The following is a 20590-nucleotide window of genomic DNA, read 5'->3' on the forward strand; positions in this document are numbered from 1 at the left end:
ATTTGGTTCTTGTAAAAATTTAAGAAGAATATAGTTTGAAAGCCTCGGCCAGGAAATGTTCTTGGCTCCACATATGCTTAGATGTAACATTTTTTTTATTTAATAAGAAACTACAGCTAAACTTCAATTCCCATGCAAGGTCTTTGAAAATAACTTTTCTAGAAAAAAACCATTAAAATTAGCCTTTAAAGTTAAAAGAGAAACCTTGGGATGAGGCAAAAATCAAAGAGGGCACCTTTTGACTAATTCAAGTTTTTTTCTTTAAGCAAATGGGAAAGTTGTGAGTTGTTGGTAGCTTGAGTTATCCCCAAACCAAAAAATTGTGCATATGAATGTGCAATAACCAAAACATATTCATTAAAATAAACAAATAACTTTTTAAAATGGTAAAACAGGATCATGTTAAAGTATAAAATGTCTATCACTTTATAAAAATTCAAAAATACCTTCACTCCCTTTTTTAGTGCATGCTTGTTGCGTGCGCAGAAGTGTACAGGCAGCTCAATCGCTGAGTTATCTGAGTTATCCCCATGGAATCAACCAAAAGTAGTAATTATTTAGATAAAGAAACGAATTGGTTCTAACTTTTCAAAAAGAGATATGCCCATTCGTGAAACGGATTCTTTCACAAAGAGAGATAATATAAGAAAAAGGATCCACATGAACATGTTCAACTTTTGAAGCAGAAACAGAAACATGAACAAGATTGAATATTATTATAAACCGCCTTAGCGGCATCCACAATTGATATTTAAATGAAAAAAAAAAAGATTACATTTATGGGTGCGTGTTTTTGTTATGCCACCAACAGTTGGTAGTGCATGTACGAAATTTTCAATTTATGAGAGGCTAAAAGTTAAAATGATAATTTTGGAAATTTGCAAAAGGACGAAAGAACTTAGGGAATGATCATTAATTAAAGTCACCTAGTGTTGCTTGTCTACCACCATGACCGGCTTATTGGTCACTCCTCGAATAAAGGAGGTGCTGCGGGATCTGGCGATGTAATATTCTCAGAGAACGCGTCATAGCCATTCAAAGTGGCTCAAGTTCAGTCTTTTGCTTCAAGCAATTCAAAAGTAGGATTTGTCATTTATATATATATATATATATATATATATATATATATAAAGGACCTGTTGATTTATCATAATAGACAGTTGAGTTGAGAAGTTGAGAGAAAAACAAAAACAAAAGGTATGACTGTAGAGAGATAAGGAAAAAAAGTGTAAACTATCCCGTTATATTCCATAGTTTTAAACTCAAATTCATGGGCTATATATGTTTAGATTATAGAGAACTTCTTGCACAGAAGATTATATATATATATATATATATATATACATATATATATATATATATATATATATATATATATATAGTTCACTATAATCTGAACACATCATTATGGCCAAATTGCTCAATGGAGCACCTTAAAAAAGTGTTTATATGTTCTATGAATGATTTATCAAACTGTTCCGTTGCCAAACAAACTCTCAAAGTGCAGATGGGATCGCATGTGTTCGACTCATGAGGTGCGGTGCGTGTGATTATTCACATGCTTGTAGAATATAGAAGTAATTAAACTGCTCGTAGCTCACTGGTAGGGAAAAGGTCTTCAATTGGTTCCTTACATATTGCTGAGATAGAGACCGGAAAACGAATATCCAGTTAAGCAGCATATTCCGCCTGGAGCACTGCTGGGTCATTCCAATCAGCCATCGATCATTCAATCAGCCATCGAATATTCCAATCATCTATTCAAAGCGTTATAGTTCAGCATCTATATTTTTTTTTTTCACGTCTTCTACAGTTTAGCACGTCCTGCAGCTAAGATACCTGCTCGCCTTCTTTACGGTATCCCAAATTTTTCTAAAATACCTTTAGGATGATACAGCCCCCTTAAAAATGGGGAGTTGGGGTTCATAACCCGTGGTCAGTTCCTGAAAGAGAGGGAGATCTAAGCACAATCTCACAGGCTTCTCTGTGATTTATATATATCATTTATTTTTTAACAGACACAATCAAGTACATGAATAGAGGTCAATGGAACATTTCTTTAATGGATGATGAGTACTAGCTGAAATTTTGTAGTTTGTACTATAACCGACAGCATCCCTGGACATGTCACCAGTCAAATGACCGACTTTGCAACCGATTGTTCATCCATCCAATGATATCAGCAGCAATTTCATCCTTCTCGGGCTCGAAGAGCAGATCATGCAGAAACCCATCGTATAGCTTGATGTCCTTGACAGTAGATGCCGCCTTGTTGTACAAATCCTTTGAAGCCAAAGGGTCTGTTACTGTATCAGCAGTCCCATGCAGAACGAAGAATGGAACTGTGATGTTCTTCATGTTCTGCTGCAGGTGAGCAGTGATCTTGAGGATCTCATGGCCTGTCCGGACCCTTATTGGGCCTGTATAAACCAGGGGATCTGAATACTTAGCTACAAGAGCGGCAGGGTCTCTTGATACAGGAATTCCACGTTTGTTTGCTCCCTTGAATTGATATTTTGGAAGCACCACCGAGAACAAGGGTGCCACAACCTGAAACAGTTCATAACATAAAACTATAAACCATAATAAAGAAAGTCTCGTGGAAAAAGTATGGGATGACAGCAAGCAACAGAAAAGCTCTTCCAATCCATAACTAGTGACAGTTTTTTTTTTACGATAGATCTAAGTAATCCGTCTAAAGAAAAATTAGTGTCAGTTGATATAGTCTTGTCCGCACAAAAGTTGGAAGTAAAGCATGGTCAGTTTACTTGTCACGAGAAAAAGGACCTACAGATCTCCTATCGTGTTAACCCATACTTGTACATCCTTGTACAAAGTAGTGTGCTATTCAAGCAACACGAACTACTAGTTTCACAGGAAAACTGACTTTGATTTGTGGAGCATCTCATACCAACATGACGCTTAGATGTAAATGCAGTAAGTATCTTGACTGTTGGACACGGTTGGTTAAGGGAAGCAAAGAACAAGTTGCAATGTCTTGTTATTTAACAGAAGGCCAACATCGCAAAAAAAATTGGCCAAAATGGGTCAGCCTTATCATTTACAACACACTTAACCTGCACATTTCCATCAGTTTTCTCTAGGTGTAGGAGCATTCTTGAACTATAGTCAACAATCTACAAACACATTACCCCAACTATAGGATGGGCTGGCCTGACTCGCAGTGCTGGTGAAGTCAAAATAATGCCTTCTAGCATGTCTTCAACATCTGGATACGAAGCTGCCTAAATCAATAAGATCAAACAAACTTAGTAACAAACTTTAAGCCAGCAAGGCATTTTAAAATCAAGACCCTGAATCCATCATACCTTCAATACAACAGCTCCACCAGTTGAGTGGCCAAATAAGAAACATGGCGTGCTAGGATTTTCCATCTTCACTTTCGCCAAAAAAGATTTCTGTGAAATACAATAATGCAGATTGGTAAGAAATTAAAGATTGAACATTAACTGCAGGACACCATCTGGATCGTACCTAACTCCATTTCAATTTTGCAAAAAATCATTAGGAAAATAGACCACATGGTGCTCTAACTATCTGGTATTTCAGAAATTATTACAGCGCACATACTCACAATATCAGCGACTACATGATCAAGTGAGGGCACATATCCATGTAATCCATCACTCCCACCATGGCCTGTTACAAGCAAAGGAAAAAAGAGAAAAATCACCACATATTCCACAGCAAAACATGCAAAAAGAAAATTGGTGACATGATCACCATTGGAAATTGAAGTACTCCCAAACTAGTGACAGTTAACATCCTAATTAGAATATAAATTGCTATAAGGAAATACCTGCTTTCTATGCTATGAATACCACAAAAGTGTCCTGAAGCGATAAGGGATCATGTAACCAACTCTTGCAAATTTAGTAACTTGAAAAAAACATAGTCTTAGAATCTTGAGATATATGTTGTGTCTCATTGTGACGAGTTAAGAATATTTTTCCTTAAGCACTTACTATTCCAGAACACCATTTTTAACAGATAGATAAATACACTAAGAAATGATGCTTTCAGCTACATACCAATCCAGTCAACAGCATAAACCCCAAAGTTACAAGATGTAAGCTGTGCAGCAAAATGTGCATATCTTCCACTGAAAAAGCATTCAACAGAAATTTTAGTACTCCTCAACCGGAGACAGGAACAAAGAGAAATCAATGCCCAAACTTTCATACTCACCCATGCTCGTTGAGACCATGGATAATAATTATAATGGCCCTGCACAAAGGGAAATGGAAAAAGAAATAAAAAAAAGAAGAAGAAAAGGTCAACAGAAAACAAATAAGAGGCACTGACAAATCCAATCATGTTCTGCACTTCCAAATTGGAGATGGAGTAAGGAACTAAGTATGGCTGGCCATTACAAAATGGATTACAAGTGCTTCATTCTTAACTTTGTGCGAAGTATGAAGTAACCAAAGGAAAAATATTGTTACTACTTACAATCAAGCTATGAGTAGAACTACATTGTTTCCAAGATATAACTGAACAAATGGCAATGCGTGAACAGTGTTGGTCTTAATAGAAGCAACCTATCGTCTGAATGAAGTAGAATAAGCTCCAAATAGAAGCCACTTTCAACATCCAGGAAAGCTTCAAAAAAAATGGAACTGATTAGAAAGTTGCCTTCTCCTTCACAAAGAGAGTTTAACTGGTCCACAAGTTCAGGACCCATGCCAACCTGGCAATGGTTAGCGTCTCTTAGCCCACAAAATTGGAAAACTTTAAAAACTAAAAGTAGTAAGCAAAATCACTCTCTAAATCAGCATGCTATAGACAGACTTTACCTGGTCAAGAAAGCCAACCTGACATGCTTAGCATTTTTTAGCCAACACGATTTTCAGCACTGAAAAAGCTAACTCGTTCTAACTTTTTGAGTATTTTAGAGAAAGCCAAGTACCAAACTCAGTCTAGGAAACATGTTGGCCATTGACAAAAAAAAAAGAATCAGACAACTACAAGTCTGCCATCACTAAACTAAAAGAAAAATTAACACTCTTCCTTGTAAAAAAAGCTTACATTTTAACAGCTTGTGAAATGAAAACTAACCAAAAGTTGCTCCCTTAGTTTGCGAAGTCCAAGCAGAGGAGCACCCTGCTTATGCTCCCCACTATGACTTTTAGGAATGTTCAGTTAAACAGTTCTATTAACAATTATCATGTCAAAAAAGGATTCAAGAAATCGAGGAACGTTCAAGGGGTCGGATCCTATTTTATCAGTCCTGAACATCATTATTAAACATGCCGTAAAAATAAGCATCTTATGCTAGTGATCACTAAGTTTCTAATCGCTCTCAGTCGCTCATTCTATGCGAGTCAAGATGATGGATCATGTAATCTTCATACCAGATAATCAACCCATCCTTTCCAACTGAATAAAGGAACACATAATTCTTGTCAAGCATATCTCAAAGTTCATGAAACCGAAAAATCTACAAGAGCCAGTTGCCTTTCCAGAAGCATCCGATTCCCAAAAAAGTACTTTTAGGTACATACCTCAGTCCAAGAAGGCAAAATTATATTGATCAACAAAATTAATTAACAAAATTGAACATACAAAAAAAAAAATCAAATATTTTATACTATGAAAGCACAAGGAGTAGATCGTGTGGGCATCTAAAAAACAGAATCCCTGATTAAAATAAACAAGAAACAGCGTAAAAAGGACGCGCAAAACGAACACCAAACTGTATAAATGAACAATATAGAAACAAAAGCGATCGGAACGGTAAAAAACGAATAACATAACCATGCATGAAACCCTAACCCTTCAAACTCCTGAAAAAAAAAGGTCAGAAGACAGAGCACCCTACCTCATCTCTCCGCTAGACGGCATCCACGACCTCACAAACAGCGAATTACACCTAGCATTAACGAAGATCGACGTGCTCCACTCGCAGGTCGCCACACCCGCGTCCCCCACCACCATCTCGACGCTCTCCGCGAGAATCCGCCTCCTCAAGACCGCCTCCTCCTCCCTGAACGCCGCCTTTCTGCGCCTAGAAGACCCGCCCTGCTTCGGCGAAGCGCAAACCCGGCCATCGCGGCACTGGAATACGGACAACAACCACACGAGCCGCAGTCGAAAGAGGAAGAACAGCCACACGAAGACGCTCTGCACGAGAAAGAGAGCACGGCGAAGGGAGTGACGGGAAAAGACGGCCTGGCGGAGGTTGCGGAAGACGGGGATGATGCGGCCGCTGGCCCCGGAGGTGTACTCGACGCCCTCCATGGCACCCGCCTGCCGAAAACTTCACGCCGAGCTTCGCCTTAGAAATCAACCGGCGGCTAATCACAGAGATGAAGAAGTCAAGGAAGAAAACTCGGAGGGAGAAAACCAGCAAAATGGAGGAAGTCTCTGAAATCGCGGGATGGCGGGTATTTATAGAGTACCGCATTCGAACACGGTCCATGTGTGGGTTAACCAGGGTTAGGTGTGGAGCTAACTAGGGTTAGTGAATAGCGAGCCTGTACTGCACTGGTGTAGTTGCGACGATAACACGTGGCGCAATCACAATGGATGTAGGTTACCGTCGTTTATTCCCTGGTATTTGGTCGAATACCGAAAATGTCCCCGAAACGACGCGGAAATAACTGCTACAGCTTCCAGATTTTGAGTAACTTGGCGTCCTCATTCTTCCAAGGGAACGCGTGGGGTCAGCTTGTGAGGGCCATCGTGGTTCCGACCACGAGGGTAATGCCGTAAATTATCTGTCTGAAACTGGACAGAAGAGACCAGTTCTTTCCTCTTCTTTTTTTTTTTGGTAAGAAAAAATAGTTAAATCAAAAATGAAAATCAAATCTTACTTTATATTTTAAATGACCGTTTTAACAATAACTATGGACATTATTAAATGCTGCGAGTATTAAATACATGATTCCCAACTTAATAACGTTTTTTTTTAGATTTTTAATTGGATATTTTAAAAGCCAATTAAACGACTGTAAAGTTGGCAATCATGTATCCATTCAGCTGCATCTGTAATGTGTGAGAAGCTTGAGCAATAGAATAGACAATAAGCTTTTAGTTTTAGATGGAAAGGGGCTGTTTGATGCATTGGAAATATGGAGTTGAAAAGAAGTTTTCTAAAACTTATTTCATGAATTAAAAAAATAAAAACAAAATTTAGATTTCCATAACCCCTTTGTGTTTGTTGCACTTAGGTTTATGTTTTAGGAAATAAATTTCTCAGTTTCATAGAAATAAAAGATAAAGAAAGAGAATCATTGGATTAAACACTGTTAATGGTTACTTTTTTCATTCTAGAAAATTTTTTCTATCCCAAAATCTTCGAAAAAAAGTTTTTGAAAAAAAACCCAATGATTACTTTTTTCATTCCAAATTTGATGAGTACCAAAATTTTTTTAATATTTCTAGTGCTACAAGAAATATCTTGCCCATCAAATGGGCCCTTAAAAAATCATATTGATTATTCATCCTATAAGATAGATAATCAAAGAAACGAAAGAGAAAAAGCTGATAGAATATTTTAGTAATTCTAGTACAAAGTAACGATTGTTTCTTAACCATTTATTTTTTAAAAAACTAACATTCATGATGATTTCTTATGGATCTACAATTCAGGATTTTATATACCACCAATTTCGCTCTCTCTTATATATATATATATATATATAAGTTGAGAGGTCATAAAATGCGGCTCCCTTATACAGCCAAGAAATCATCTATGCATCTCAATCAAATGGCTTGACCGGTAGCTGAGCCTATTGAAAGACACACTAATTTTAAATTTCAAAATTTAAGGGACACTCTTATTAAAAAACTAAAAATTAATGAAGTATATATATATATATATATATATATAGAGAGAGAGAGAGAGAGAGAGAGATAGATAGATAGATCGTAAGATTTACGAGCTGATGTGGGCAATTGTCCACACACCAGCTACAGCGTACTGTTGAGTAGGACTGTCATAAATCTGTAGCGAAGAAAAGGCGTGGAAGTAGGCCAACGCCAAAAGATATTGTTCCAAGTATTCATAAAGCAACGTTGGTTTCCTTTCTCAAGAATAAATAAGCTGAGTAGATAGAAACCTGGCCCAGCTGAAGCCTTCCTCCCACTGCACTGCACCATCACTTTATATTAAAAACCATCTGCATGATTTAATCTAAACGACGTGCTTGATCGTCCAAAAAGGGATGGCGTTGCTTTCGGTAGGATAAGAAATCTACAAGAGACGCCAAATTCAGAAGAGGGCTCGTCTTTGGCTCTTGGTTACGTGAATACGGTTGGGAAGTTGTTCAAATTAGGTGGACTTCAATTTTCATATGTCCATCGGAAAAGCTAATTTGATGTAGAAATAATGGCTGCCACTTGTACGTGGACCGTCGCTTTGGTCTTGGATATGACGACGTTCCTGGTTTATGAAAGTTGTCTACTTACTTCTTCCCCACGATTAAGGCTCTTGTACCGGCGGTATTAAAATCTAAGTCTAAGGAACATGGGTATCTATAAGTTTTGGTTATATATATATATATATAAAATCAAAATAATGGTAACGCTTAAATAGACAAGTGATATAACTAAAAACATTATATGTTAATGAACAATAACAAGGAAAACTGAGTTAGAAAAAATTAAGTATAGTTTGAATTAGCTTCGACTTAAAAAGTACGTAAGTATACCTAATACTCTTAAACGCATACAATAACACGGAGATGTGAACCTTACTGAAGTACTAGTATGACTTTAATTGAAATTTGAATTAAATAGGCGATCCAATGGCTTTATCGATTCAAGTGGATTCATTACGAATACAAATGTTATTGTGCATATTTTAAAAAACCTTAGACTGTAATCTGAGCCAGTTATGTGGCCTTCCGAGAGGGGGAGAGAGTTTATGATATCTTGTTTTGAAAAACAATTTAAATTTAGATTCAATTTAAATTAAGTTCCATTCGAGTGCAAATTAACCAAAGTAGGTTCGGAGTTCCTTTTTCTTTCCCTTCTTGAACGACCAAATTCATTCTGATGGGACTCACATTATATATCATGGCAGTTGGACAGCAGACCATCATAATAGTGCTTCATGTATTGTCATCATCGCCAATCAATTTGAGGACTCAACAGGGGAATGAAATGCATGCGGTCCAAGTGCTGCCATTTGGGTGGCCCATGTCACCATCACTTCACCTGCTTTTTTGATGGGAGGTAGCAGAGATGACAGGAACTCTTTTTGATTCTCGTGCGTGCTATTTTTATGAACTGTTAAGGGTGGAGTGTTCATGAAGATGGCCCGTTACTTCTTTCGGTCCTAACTAAGCCTATGACCTTGGAAGCAAGGAGAATGGAGAGGGTTTAGGTAAATAAACCTCTCGCTCACCTGAAACTGCTAGCCTGCAACTGCTAAAAGCTTTTGAATATTGACTTAATTTTGTTGGTGTGGTCTAAAAACTTAGATTCGGATTCATTTATAAGTTTTCAATGTAGCAATGGGATTACATAAATGATAGTTTAAACGAAATGCCTCTTATATTTAGGTGTCAGAAAAATTAAAGGTGTGGGTTTTTTTTAAAAAAAAAAAAACTGAAAAATACCGAGAGCCCATTGGCAAATACCCTAAACGGACTAAATAATCCAACCTCAAATTTGGGTAGGGCCAAACTAAACCTAAGTAAAAAAAATACATTAAACAACTAATTTTTTTTTTATTTTTTTTCCAACTAGTTCAGGGCTGGCCACGGCCTAAGCGAGCCCCCCCTGCTTACACTTCTACATTGGCTTCTTAGTATGCGAGATTTTAAATAAATCTCCAATCAATGAACTAGTGCAATTGGACAGTAAAGCAGTTCATATCTAAGGGGATTCAATGTTCCAATCCTGTGACCATTGTCGTTTTGGTTTATTATTCCTTTAAGTTGTAAGTGATGGCAAGCATAACACTCGAGTTCAAGGGTATATCATAAGTTCATCAAAGCATTGAAACAACCGACATTTTGAAGAAATAAGAGTATGGCCTTGGAAGTTTTAGGCCAAAGGCTATTTCTCCAAGTAAACATTAGGGAAAAAAAAAAAGATCTTGAATCTGAATTGTTTATATGGTAAGCGGTTTTGCATGAGAGCTCGAAAGAGGCAAAGTTGTTCCTTGCAAACAAATGAATTTCAAGGTAGAAATTTAATTGGCATTTTGTTAAATGAAACATTGAATGGTAATCATCATTCCATGTTATGTTGGTCCATACAAAAGAGTCAGGCCACATGAGACCACACAAAAACATAAGGGCACCCTGTCGAATGCCCTGGATTATGTTATTGTTTCAGATTCCTAGACAAATATGAGAAGAAATTTGCCAGTTCTTCCTTTGGACTCTATCAATCATAGTTTCTCCTTCTTTTTCATTTCTACTCTTCCATTCTTTTATTATTCTTCTCTTTTGCTTAAATCTCAAAAAGTTTAATTTCATGGTATTTGATTCTGATGCATGCAGGAAGGAAGGACCAAACTTTACCACCAACAAGGCATAGAGCTTCACGTCTAATTATGAGAATAATCTGTCAATCAATTACGACAAGTGTACTCTCCGTGATCATCTAAGAAATGTCTAAGAAATTCAAGTTGGTTGTACGCATGACATTGAATTCATCCTCTCGTCCTTCCTATTCATTGAATTCTGTTATGACCTCTCTTTCCCTTGCTGATCTTGAATTGACATTTCTGTCCTGTTCATGAACTTGAGCCATTTGAACTTCAAATTGGGACATTTTAAAAGAAGTCGAGTCTAAATTTCCAGTTAATACATGCAAAATCGAGTTAGCTTTTGGATCCATATAATCTACAATGCAATATTGCAAAAACGTCCTCAGTTTTGTGGTCTTTTTTTTTTTTTGAAAAAAAAGGGGCATTCACTAAGCTCCTCATGTTTTGTTGGTCTAGTTAAATGCTGTTTTCTTTATCCACGTAAAATTTGGGCAGGCTTTTGTAAAATTTGCATACAAGGTAAGCGAGGGAGATTCACTACTCGGCAAAATGCCGAAGCTCTCAACCAATCCCTTGTTTTCTTGGGTATAGGATCTGTTTTCAATGCTTTAGGGTAAAGATTGATGTTTTGATATTCGAAATGGAGACTAATTGTCTGTCAGCCTCCACCCGAAGCCATTGCGCTAACCCCATCGAGAACGTAAAATTTCATACAAAGGAATTCGGCTTTTGAATGTACATTTCTTGTGCAGCCCTATTATGGCGAGAAATAAAATAAGAGAAACTAATGAAAACATGATACATAAAACTAAATAGAAAGTAGGAGATAACCAAGGAAAAGCATGATAATTTCAGTGACCCTACTTAAGGTATTGATTATTTGGCATAACGGCAAAATTAAGTTCAAGAAAATTTCCAGTTGGATATGACTACGACCACCATGTGAATCTTTCACTTCATGCGATTTAAAGTGATTGCAACTATATACCTTGTTTCACTGAAATGTTTAGATAGTTTTGAAATGTTCTGTTTTAAAGACTTGTACAATGTTATGAAGTGGCTACCAAGCGACTTTTCCCCCTCGAGACTTTCCTTAGAAACCCTAGATTTATGATGGAAGAGCGGTCTCCTGGAGACATCAGTTAGTATTTTATTGGAGAGAAGAATCTTGTGACCACATTAGGTTAAAGGAAAAAAAAAAAAACATGGTGAAATGGGGGTGATGAGACAGATGATATCCTGGATTATCCCATTGTTGACGTGGGGAGAGTGAAGAAATTGCTAGTTTTGGAAGAAGCAAACAAGATTACGTATACATGCTTTCCTTGGCCGGTGGGAAACACTAAAGTCTTGATGGAGGACTCTTCTTGATAAGGTGCCTTTAGAGGAGGAGATATAGAAAATTCTCGACCTGAGTAGTGGAGAGTGCAGGTGAAGAGCTTGGCAGCCAGGGGTGGAGGCAAGGGAGAAAAGGCCCTGACCCCGCCTTAAAAAATATTTTTTTAATTTCACATGTAAATTTAAAAAAAAAATTATTTGTCTTATACAAAAATAAATTTTGAAAATGATATTTAGACCCCCGTCAAAATTTTAAAACTATAATTCAGTCTCTTTATAAAAATTTTCTGGCTCTGTCTGTGTCGATAGCGATTTTGAGGATGGAGATGGAGATGGATGCAGCTTCTAATGTTTCCATTTGGATTCATCTCCTAGATTTACAGGTACAGCTTGCACTAGCAATATTTTCATAGGTCATGTAGTCAGTTTGATTGAAGGTATGTTTTGACTCACATTCCTTCAGTAAAATGTTTGGAAGAATTGGGTACAATAATAGATTGTGGATTTTACCCTTTAAATGGCAGGGTTTTTTTTCGTGTATAATGCGGCTATATTAGAAAAAATGAGAAAAAGGAAAAAATACAGCAATTTTAAAAAAAAAAACTTGAAAAAACACATTTTGACTTTTTTATTTGTTTTGGCCTTTTTAAAAAGGGCGTTTTTTAAAATTTTAAATTTCCAACTTCTTCATCACATTTAAAAAAAAAAAAATCGATTTTTTTGACTATAAATTTTTGTGACTAGTTTAATCCAACCTTAAGTGGCCTCTAGTGATATGATAAAAGAGTTTATTTTTATCTTTTAATATTCATGTCCATATAACAATATAATTTTCATGTTGGTGTCTCTCATGTACATGCGTGCCCATTTTTGACGAGGGGATGGACACGCTTAAGAATCAAGCAACTCAACACTAGAGAAGATTGAGACCTAAAGAGAGAGAAACCCGTCCTGCTCTCCCTTGCCCTTTAGGCCTACGCTCATCATCAGGCGGCAATGGCGGAGAAGAAAGCTGCTCCGTGCACACCAAACCTTGATTTCCAGCAGCATTAAAATGGTGAACAACCCACAATCTGGGCAAACTTTACCTTCTTTTTCCATTAACGAGAGTTCTATTTGTGGAACTGTTGTGGAATGGCGAGAGGAGCATCTTGTTTTGAAGTACCAAATCTAAGTCACCAACAAGATATTTGGTTTATTCCAGTCCCTATGTTGATTGCTATATATGAAATTTAATTTGGTGGTTTCGAAGAAGGTTCCGTAGCCATGATATATCTGATTTATAACCTCTTCTTTGAAAAAGTATGGTCAAGATTAGTCGGCGATTGAACTCCTAACAGGTTTACGCTCATTAAGTGCAAGGTTCTTCCTTTTTTGTTGAACCTCAACTTTGAATAGTTCAGTTCCACGATCAAGCACATTATCCTGCCTCTTTCAATGACAAGAGATTTTAATATTGTTTTCTTGTTTTACTTGGTCTGATCTCCAAATTGCACTGGCAGTCATAATTCTAGAAGAGGAGTTCTAGAGACAAAATTCTAGAATAAGAATTTAAGACGGTGGCCCCAATACTCAATTTGTTCTCTTCAAAGAACAAACCAGAGAACAAAGAAAAGGAAAACTAAGAAGATTAGAGTCGACAATTTGTATACACTAGATCCTACTGGGTCCTTGAATTCTAATACCCTTGACGATTCCTTACTAGGGATAGTTTTCTAGCTTTACCATAGGGGAAAATGCGTCGAGGGTGATCAAAGATTTTTGCTCCAAATAGAAAATGATAAAGAAATTAAATTACGTAAATGTAGTATTAATCTCAAAAAAAAGAAACTACGTAGCACATACGTGATTCTGAACTGATAGAATTTGTGCAATAGTATCTGTCCATAAGTTTTTTTCTTGCTTCATACTGTTTTGCTTGAAGATCATGTTGGGCAGCATAATCTCTGACAATCATAGTGTAAGGGGTGTGATATTTAGAACAACATTCTTATGGTGCATAAAATTCTATACCCACAACACAAAATACCTACTTTTAATGTGAAACCCGGTCTATTAAAAACTCATGACATAGCAAATTGGAACTTCTTGGCATTATCTATCGTTCTCTGGCTTCATCTTCATGACTTGACTCTTATTCTTCTAATTTCCATTGTCATGTGGCATAATAAAATGATATTAAGCGGCACGAGACGAATCATTAAGGGGCACACACTATATGAATAAATTAATTAGAGGAAACCACCAATATGATAACTAAAATTCGTGGGACCTTGTGTGCAAATGCCCGCATACGGCTCCGGCCCTGATCATAGTAAAAAGTCCAAGTCCTGAAGCTTTATATATCCTGCTCAATTATGTTTCAGATTCATACCTCCATCAGAGAAGCTTGTGGGGCGAGGAGGTGTAGAAATACTTTGCTGGTTTTTTTTCTCAAAAGAAATTCACGAGAAGATCTGGATTAATTATTCGATGGTTGTGGACACACGCCAATTATCAACCAAGTCTGGATTAGATGAAATAGTGAACCGTCACAACCCCGCCAAGAAAGCATTGAAGTGTTTGCTATTGATATTTGCTGAGAAACATAAGGCTGAAAGAGAAATATGGAGGTGTTATTAATTTGTGACAAAGAAAAAAAAACAGTGTTTCTTACATGAGTCAGGCTTGTGTTTAGTTGAACATGGCCTTTTTTTTCTTTCTTTTTTTTTTTTGGTTGGTGGGTTAGCCTACCCATTAAAACCAATAATAGAGTCAGAATTCTTCATGAAGCCATAAATACGTAGAGTTTTAATTGGAAAAATACATTATGTAAACCCATTCTTAAGGGGATGGAGGAGGTGTTTTTGTCTATTGTTGGTCACTATGGTAGATAGAATAAGTCGGAGGAGCCTGCGAGGTAGTGGTTTATTCTGTGGCGGATGTCAGTGGTTCAAGTCTGCTTATCTTTAGTCCAACTCATGATCTTAGCTGAAGGTGATATGATAGCACCAAATTATATTTTTTCATTCAGCAGTTCGATTTATGACTTATCATTTATGGATGTTGATAAGATGCTTCCATTTAACAGCACGTTATTATTACGTTAGATTGCTTAGCGGCAAGATTCAAACGAGGAAAGGCTTGGATGCCAAAACTTTTAACCACCCTTAAATAGCATACTGCACCCATGAAACTAATAGAAAGAGTGATATTCTAGCACGGCAGGGCGTGGATAGGTGGGGGCTCCATGGGTCATAACCACAGAGCAGGGCTCTGAAAGTTTAAATTAATGGTTGAACTTGGGTAGATCTGAGTTTAGTTATATAGAACAGCTCCACGAGACATGAGTCGCTGCCCGTGACCAATTGAAAATTTATTAACTATATGTGTAGAGTCCCATACAAAAAAGAAATTCTGGCTCTGCCCATGGGTCTCTGGACCAGCAACATAGTCTTGTGTTTGGGCCAGACAAAGGTTTGGCCCTTCCCCTGAATCGATTTATCAATTGATGGGGTTCAAAATAAATGTCCTACTGAATTGCTTCAAAGGACTCATATATTGAAAAATAATTAGACATCTGATTAAGAAAACATCGATCCAATTCAAATTTAAGAAATAACATTCGATCATATTTATATACATTCAGATTTGGTTTTAAACAAATACCGATCGAATTTGGATTTGGTTTGAAATAAATATTCAATAAATATTCTATATAACAATACCTTTAAGTTTCGAAAGCCAGGTCTTAACATTAGTGTAGTTTGGATTCACTCTGTATTTAAAAGTTGAACCCCGATCGGATTTAGATTATAAATTTAAAAGTTGGATTCAGATATGGCATAACATTTCCTTCATTCACATCCATTTCAGCACTCTAGCAGTGTTGAGGATGAGATGGGCATGAGCAAAATCCACAAGGACAAACAACTTTTGGTACAGTTCAGATCCCCACCACCAATAGAACAAGACTAATAGTAGCCGCGGGAGCAGCCTGCCATCCTCTGGTGCTCAGTTGCTAGAGGATCAGCGAGTTGGAATTCGATTTAACAAAGTTTCTCAAGGTTTCCTCATGGCTTCATGCCATCGGTGGGAAAGCAACAGAGTGGTGAGATTTTGAGTGGCAGTTTGCGTTAGGTGAAGCCGCCTCTCTTCTTCTTACCCCAAGGTCCAAGGTTGCTATGTATCCTCCAACTTGATATCACTTATGTTACTATTTGCATTTCGGAGGAATAGCATCTATTTTGGGTGATTTAATTTGAAATATACAAAAAGTAAGAGAAGCAACCATAAAACTTTGCTTATTGGCAAGTGATCAAGTGAATCCAACGATTTTCTAGGTTGTAGTGAGATAGGAAAGGGCTTCAGCTGGCGATTTTCTCGGCTTTAAGAGTACTGAAAGGGCTCCAGCCTCATTGATCATTAGATCAACCCCAATTGCGGCATCGAAAATTAATGAGACTGGACATCAAACATAATTGCATGCTCTTAATGTTTTCTATTTTGAAATTGACATATCGTTTGATATATAGCCCTAGTTTGCAGTTGCCACCAACTATGATGATATTCTGAAGTTGCCAATAATTTCATGTCCACAACTACAAGAACTTACTTGGCTACGATGTGTACCTCATATTCAAGTCAATTTTAAATAAGAGAAAAGAGAAAAGAAGCCCCTTATATGGACATAATTGAATAAGTTACTTATTTTTTATATTTAAACAAAACAAAAAAGGCCTCCCTTCTTAAGTTAAAGCTAACACGAGGTCTCGGATGAGCATGAGAAATACTACCATCCAATCAGAGCCAATTGGGCCACGTCAAGTGGAGTTTTACGATTGGCAAAAGTACATAAAGGGCTCTAATCTGGCCACGTGAGGTCATGCTAACAAAGGGGAAAATAGATGATATGTGGCCCTTTTGGGTCCTCATATCAGATTGTGCATTTTGGATTGCAAATTGCAAATGAAAGCGCAAAAGGTTTGGAAAGATGTAACAAAAAATTAAAGACATGTAACTATGAACGAATTAATGGATGAATATGTGAAAGTGCGTCCATACATGTGACTCCGAAGGACAACACACATAGACCGCTCTTTCTTGTTCATTGTGGCTGTACTTGAACCAAATAAGTTGTGAACAAAAGGCACATGCTTGATAACTTTACGTATGATCTTCCTTTTTAGTCATCACATTATACTTGAACGAAAGCAGATCCTTTTTAGCCTTCACTGCATAAAGTGAAATGCTGCGCAGTGCTTCCCCACTTGTGTCCGGTTGGTGGGTCTCTCTCATGGTAGTTGAATGAAACAGATCACTTCGAGCCTTGCTCCACTACCATGGGTGGAGAAGGAACGAGTATACTCTGTCCGACTTGCTTAAACCTTGGCTCCACGGGCGAAGAATCTAGCTAGTGATGCCAATGTCCAAATTCTAGCTTACAAAGGTTGAAGTGAATCAGTCATCATGTATTATGAATCAATGCAGGCTGATTATTCTACATAGTTAGGAGTATAATTGGCTGATTCTTGGAAGTACTCGTATTTGCTTCTGTTTTGGAGCATCTATAGTGCGCTCTAGGCCCGTAATTAAGCATGTAAATTGATTACAAATGAATCTAATCTTACTCCAGAGCTATGGTAAGGTAGCCTTTTTTGAGATTGAAATAACTAATGAAAATGATGGATGATGAGATGTTACATTGGTTTCTCGTGACTCTTCTCAGATTCTACTGATGGTTGGAGAAAAGAACTACATTGATCCCACATGGCCTTCCTAAACCCATCTCGTGAATCTTCGAGTGCTTTATCTTAAGATTCACATGAGATAGAGAGAGAAAGATCAAGCAACTTTTTCATGCCCACTATGTATCCACATCCAGGTTCAGGACCATGTTCTGTGTTTCCGCCTCTTTTTCTTTTTCAAGGGAGAGAGATGAATGTGCGAGATGCATGGAGATGGGTTTTGAGTTAAAGGCAGATTCATCGACTCTGCAACCCTTGCAGCTGTGACCTTTAGGATGCGTTTGATTACCACAGATCTCATATCATCCCTCTTCTCCCGGTCCAACGTTTTTTATACTATTGTGTGGACTTGAGATCTACGTTGGGAGTGGATGCTGAAATCCACAGTTTGATAAGCCATCATGGATTTCATATCCGAGAGGATTCCGTGGAGAATCAAACAAAACCTTATGGATTCTGAATTTTGAGTAAGTGGACAGCTTCATCGACCATATTGCAACTTTTGCAGTTGTGACCTTTTACTAAAGAATGGCAGACGCAAAAGTAGTTTTATGAAACCTTCAAATTGTTGTCCCCGTTTTAAATAAAATTCTTAAAAGGATTACGTAATTTTATAAATAGAAACCATTATTACTTTATAAGTCGTAGGAGTGCAGTACTTATTGCCGTAAAATCATCATGAAATTAATGACTAACTTCAGTTTACGTTTTCCACGAAAGTAAAATTTTATTACTCATGATTCATCTTGTTTCAACTATAATTAGACGTCATGGCTACTTGATCAATCGAAATGGTTAGTAATTAATTATTTCTTTGAATGTGTTTTTGCCGTGGAAAAAGCAACTTCAAGTCAAATTCGAACCATGCATAAAGGCCTAGAATTGAAATATCAGAATCTGGAAACTGAACCAAGCAAATTAAGCATACCATCTATATATGCCACATCTACGATATCGAACTAATCGAAGAACGGCTCAAGATAGAATCGAAACAAAGTTGAAACAAGAAGACCTATACCGAAATGCATCCTCCAATCCTAACAAATCGAATAAAATCGATGTACAAGATACATGCCACAGTAAATTTTTATCTGTCAAAATCCAAATTTCGGCCACAATAAGCTAGAAAAATCTAGGAAAAAAAGGAAAGTAACTATCAACTGCACGTGAAAATAGTATAGTTGGGCCACTGGGGAGGAGATCTTGCCAGGTCCCTTGTGAACAGTCTTGCTTCACCCACATGATTAATCCCCTTTTACATCCCTCCTTTCACACTCATCCAGTTTCAGTAGTAATAAAATAGAAGTGACAAGGAAACTACTGACATCCACACTTTCACATTTGATCATTATATAAATTAGGCCTCAACCTGCCCATTTTACCTGCCAAGGTAGCTAGCAGTTTGCAGTTCTCAAGATCGTTTCTCCTTTAGTTACAGTAAACCTCAAAGAGCCATAGCTTCCCGATCTTCTGCTACTTTCAATCTTCTTCTCCTCCTGTCATGGCTGCCCAGACACAAGTGATGCCAAGTGGGTACCTCACAAATGGCTTCTCCAAACCCCCTAGATTACCCATGGATACCCTCCAAAGGGCAGTCTCTGACCTATCCCTAGAACTCAAGAAGGAGAAGATTGTGGAAGCCAAGACACTCCCACCTATATCAGAGGTTGAGAAGGCTGCTTGTGAGTGCTGTGGCATGAGTGAGGACTTCACACCAGAGTACATAAGGAATGTTAAGGAGAAGTACTGTGGGAGGTGGATCTGTGGACTATGTGCTGTGGCTGTTGATGAGGAGGTAGGCAGGCTTGGAGGGCATGGCAGAGAGGAAGCTCTCAATTCCCATATGTCAGTGTGTTCTAGGTTCAACAGAGTGGGCAGGACCAATCCTGCACTGTACCTAGCAGATGGCATGAGAGAGATCCTTAAGAAGAGTGCACGCGCAAGGACGCCGGCCGCGTCCGGCTGCATGGGTCCGAGGCGATCCGGCATTTTGCGGAGCTCCAGCTGCATTCCAGCAATCGCAAGAGAGGCAGCAAGAGCTCATGTTTCTCACTGAAAGCATATATAGGTGAATGTTTCTTTTCCTTTTTCATGGTGGTTGGCTATGGCAAATTAAGCACTAAGTTGCTTTTCTAGTGCTTTTTTTTCCTCCCTCCTTGTGGGAGTTTTACATGGTGAGCCACCATATGAGGAAACAAACTCTTGATTTTCACCTTGATTTGTTCCATCCCCCGTTTCTTGCGGGTTTTAATCCTTTTCTTTTCAACTCCTTGTCAATGTGTGTGGTTAATGTTGGAGCGAGTAACTTTTTGCTGATTCGTCCAACATTATGTACTAAAAGTACCTTTGTACTTGACTGGCTGTCTCGCTTGTAATCTGATTTCCCCCAAATAATCAATGCGAAACAAGAAATGTGTTTCTTTTCATTTTGTATCAAGATAGCCTAAACAAGAGTACTTCCTTCATTTGGCTTGGAAGTAGGAGCGAAGCTAGAATTTTTTTTTTTTTTTTCATGGAGCACTAAATATGTAGTTGACGGTTTTTCTGACTCCGGTTTAGTGGGACTGACCATAATATAGCTGGACCAAGGTCCACCCAAATCCAATCGTTAAAAATAAGATTTCATAATAGGCTTCTTTATACGCCTTATGAAGACCCCACGTATCTCCACCCTTAGTCGGAAGATCTTCAACAAAGTGGTCAATGGTTCGATACCGGTGGTATTGTTTATTCGCATAATCTGGCCGTTGACATTTTCCTAGACCTAACTTGCCTGTCAAACAACAAAAACAAGAAATTTACATCAACATATAAAGTACCTTTTGAACATATGGCAAAATCGTTTTCCCTATGGATCGTCTCCAATGACGTCGATATGATCACATGGAAGAAAATTAGAGCATGCAGGAACCTTTTCCGAGACATCTTAAACTGGATGTTGTGCTTTCCGATTACTGTCAGACTCTTGTACCTAACTCCCTACTGGGAATAATATCTCACCAACGAGATTGACTGACTGGTGCCGCAAAAAACTTGCATTCCTTTCGTCTATGGTGAT

General features: G+C 37.7%; 2 protein-coding genes across 2 annotated transcripts; one reads left to right on the forward strand and one right to left on the reverse strand.

Annotated features, from left to right (window-relative positions):
- Positions 1 to 1961: 1961 nt before the first annotated feature.
- On the reverse strand, positions 1962 to 6398 carry LOC116256323 (uncharacterized). The gene is made up of 7 exons (XM_031632662.2): positions 5843 to 6398; positions 4210 to 4248; positions 4053 to 4123; positions 3596 to 3660; positions 3330 to 3419; positions 3153 to 3245; positions 1962 to 2550 (listed from the first exon to the last, which is right to left on the reverse strand). The coding sequence occupies exons 1-7, from the start codon at positions 6259 to 6261 to the stop codon at positions 2128 to 2130; spliced, it is 1200 nt and encodes a 399-aa protein (XP_031488522.1). The 5' UTR covers positions 6262 to 6398; the 3' UTR covers positions 1962 to 2127.
- A 12534-nt stretch (positions 6399 to 18932) lies between these two features.
- Positions 18933 to 19913, forward strand: LOC116256506 (uncharacterized). Its single transcript, XM_031632887.1, has one exon. It carries the CDS (start codon positions 19034 to 19036, stop codon positions 19586 to 19588), a length of 555 nt encoding a protein of 184 aa, XP_031488747.1. The 5' UTR covers positions 18933 to 19033; the 3' UTR covers positions 19589 to 19913.
- Positions 19914 to 20590: the final 677 nt, after the last annotated feature.

Source organism: Nymphaea colorata, chromosome 6, assembly GCF_008831285.2.
Source record: "Nymphaea colorata isolate Beijing-Zhang1983 chromosome 6, ASM883128v2, whole genome shotgun sequence".
NCBI classification, from domain to species: domain Eukaryota; kingdom Viridiplantae; phylum Streptophyta; class Magnoliopsida; order Nymphaeales; family Nymphaeaceae; genus Nymphaea; species Nymphaea colorata.

Bases quoted from the DNA above. Each gene is read 5' to 3' on its own strand.
- LOC116256323 (XM_031632662.2), bottom strand. From the start codon at position 6,261: ATGGAGGGCGTCGAGTACACCTCCGGGGCCAGCGGCCGCATCATCCCC. The intron at 4,249-5,842 runs GTAGGGTGCTCT...CCCTTTGTGCAG, and splicing joins CCGTCTAGCGGAGAGATGAG to GGCCATTATAATTATTATCC. The intron at 3,246-3,329 runs GTATGATGGATT...TTATTGATTTAG, and splicing joins GTGGAGCTGTTGTATTGAAG to GCAGCTTCGTATCCAGATGT.
- LOC116256506 (XM_031632887.1), top strand. From the start codon at position 19,034: ATGGCTGCCCAGACACAAGTGATGCCAAGTGGGTACCTCACAAATGGC.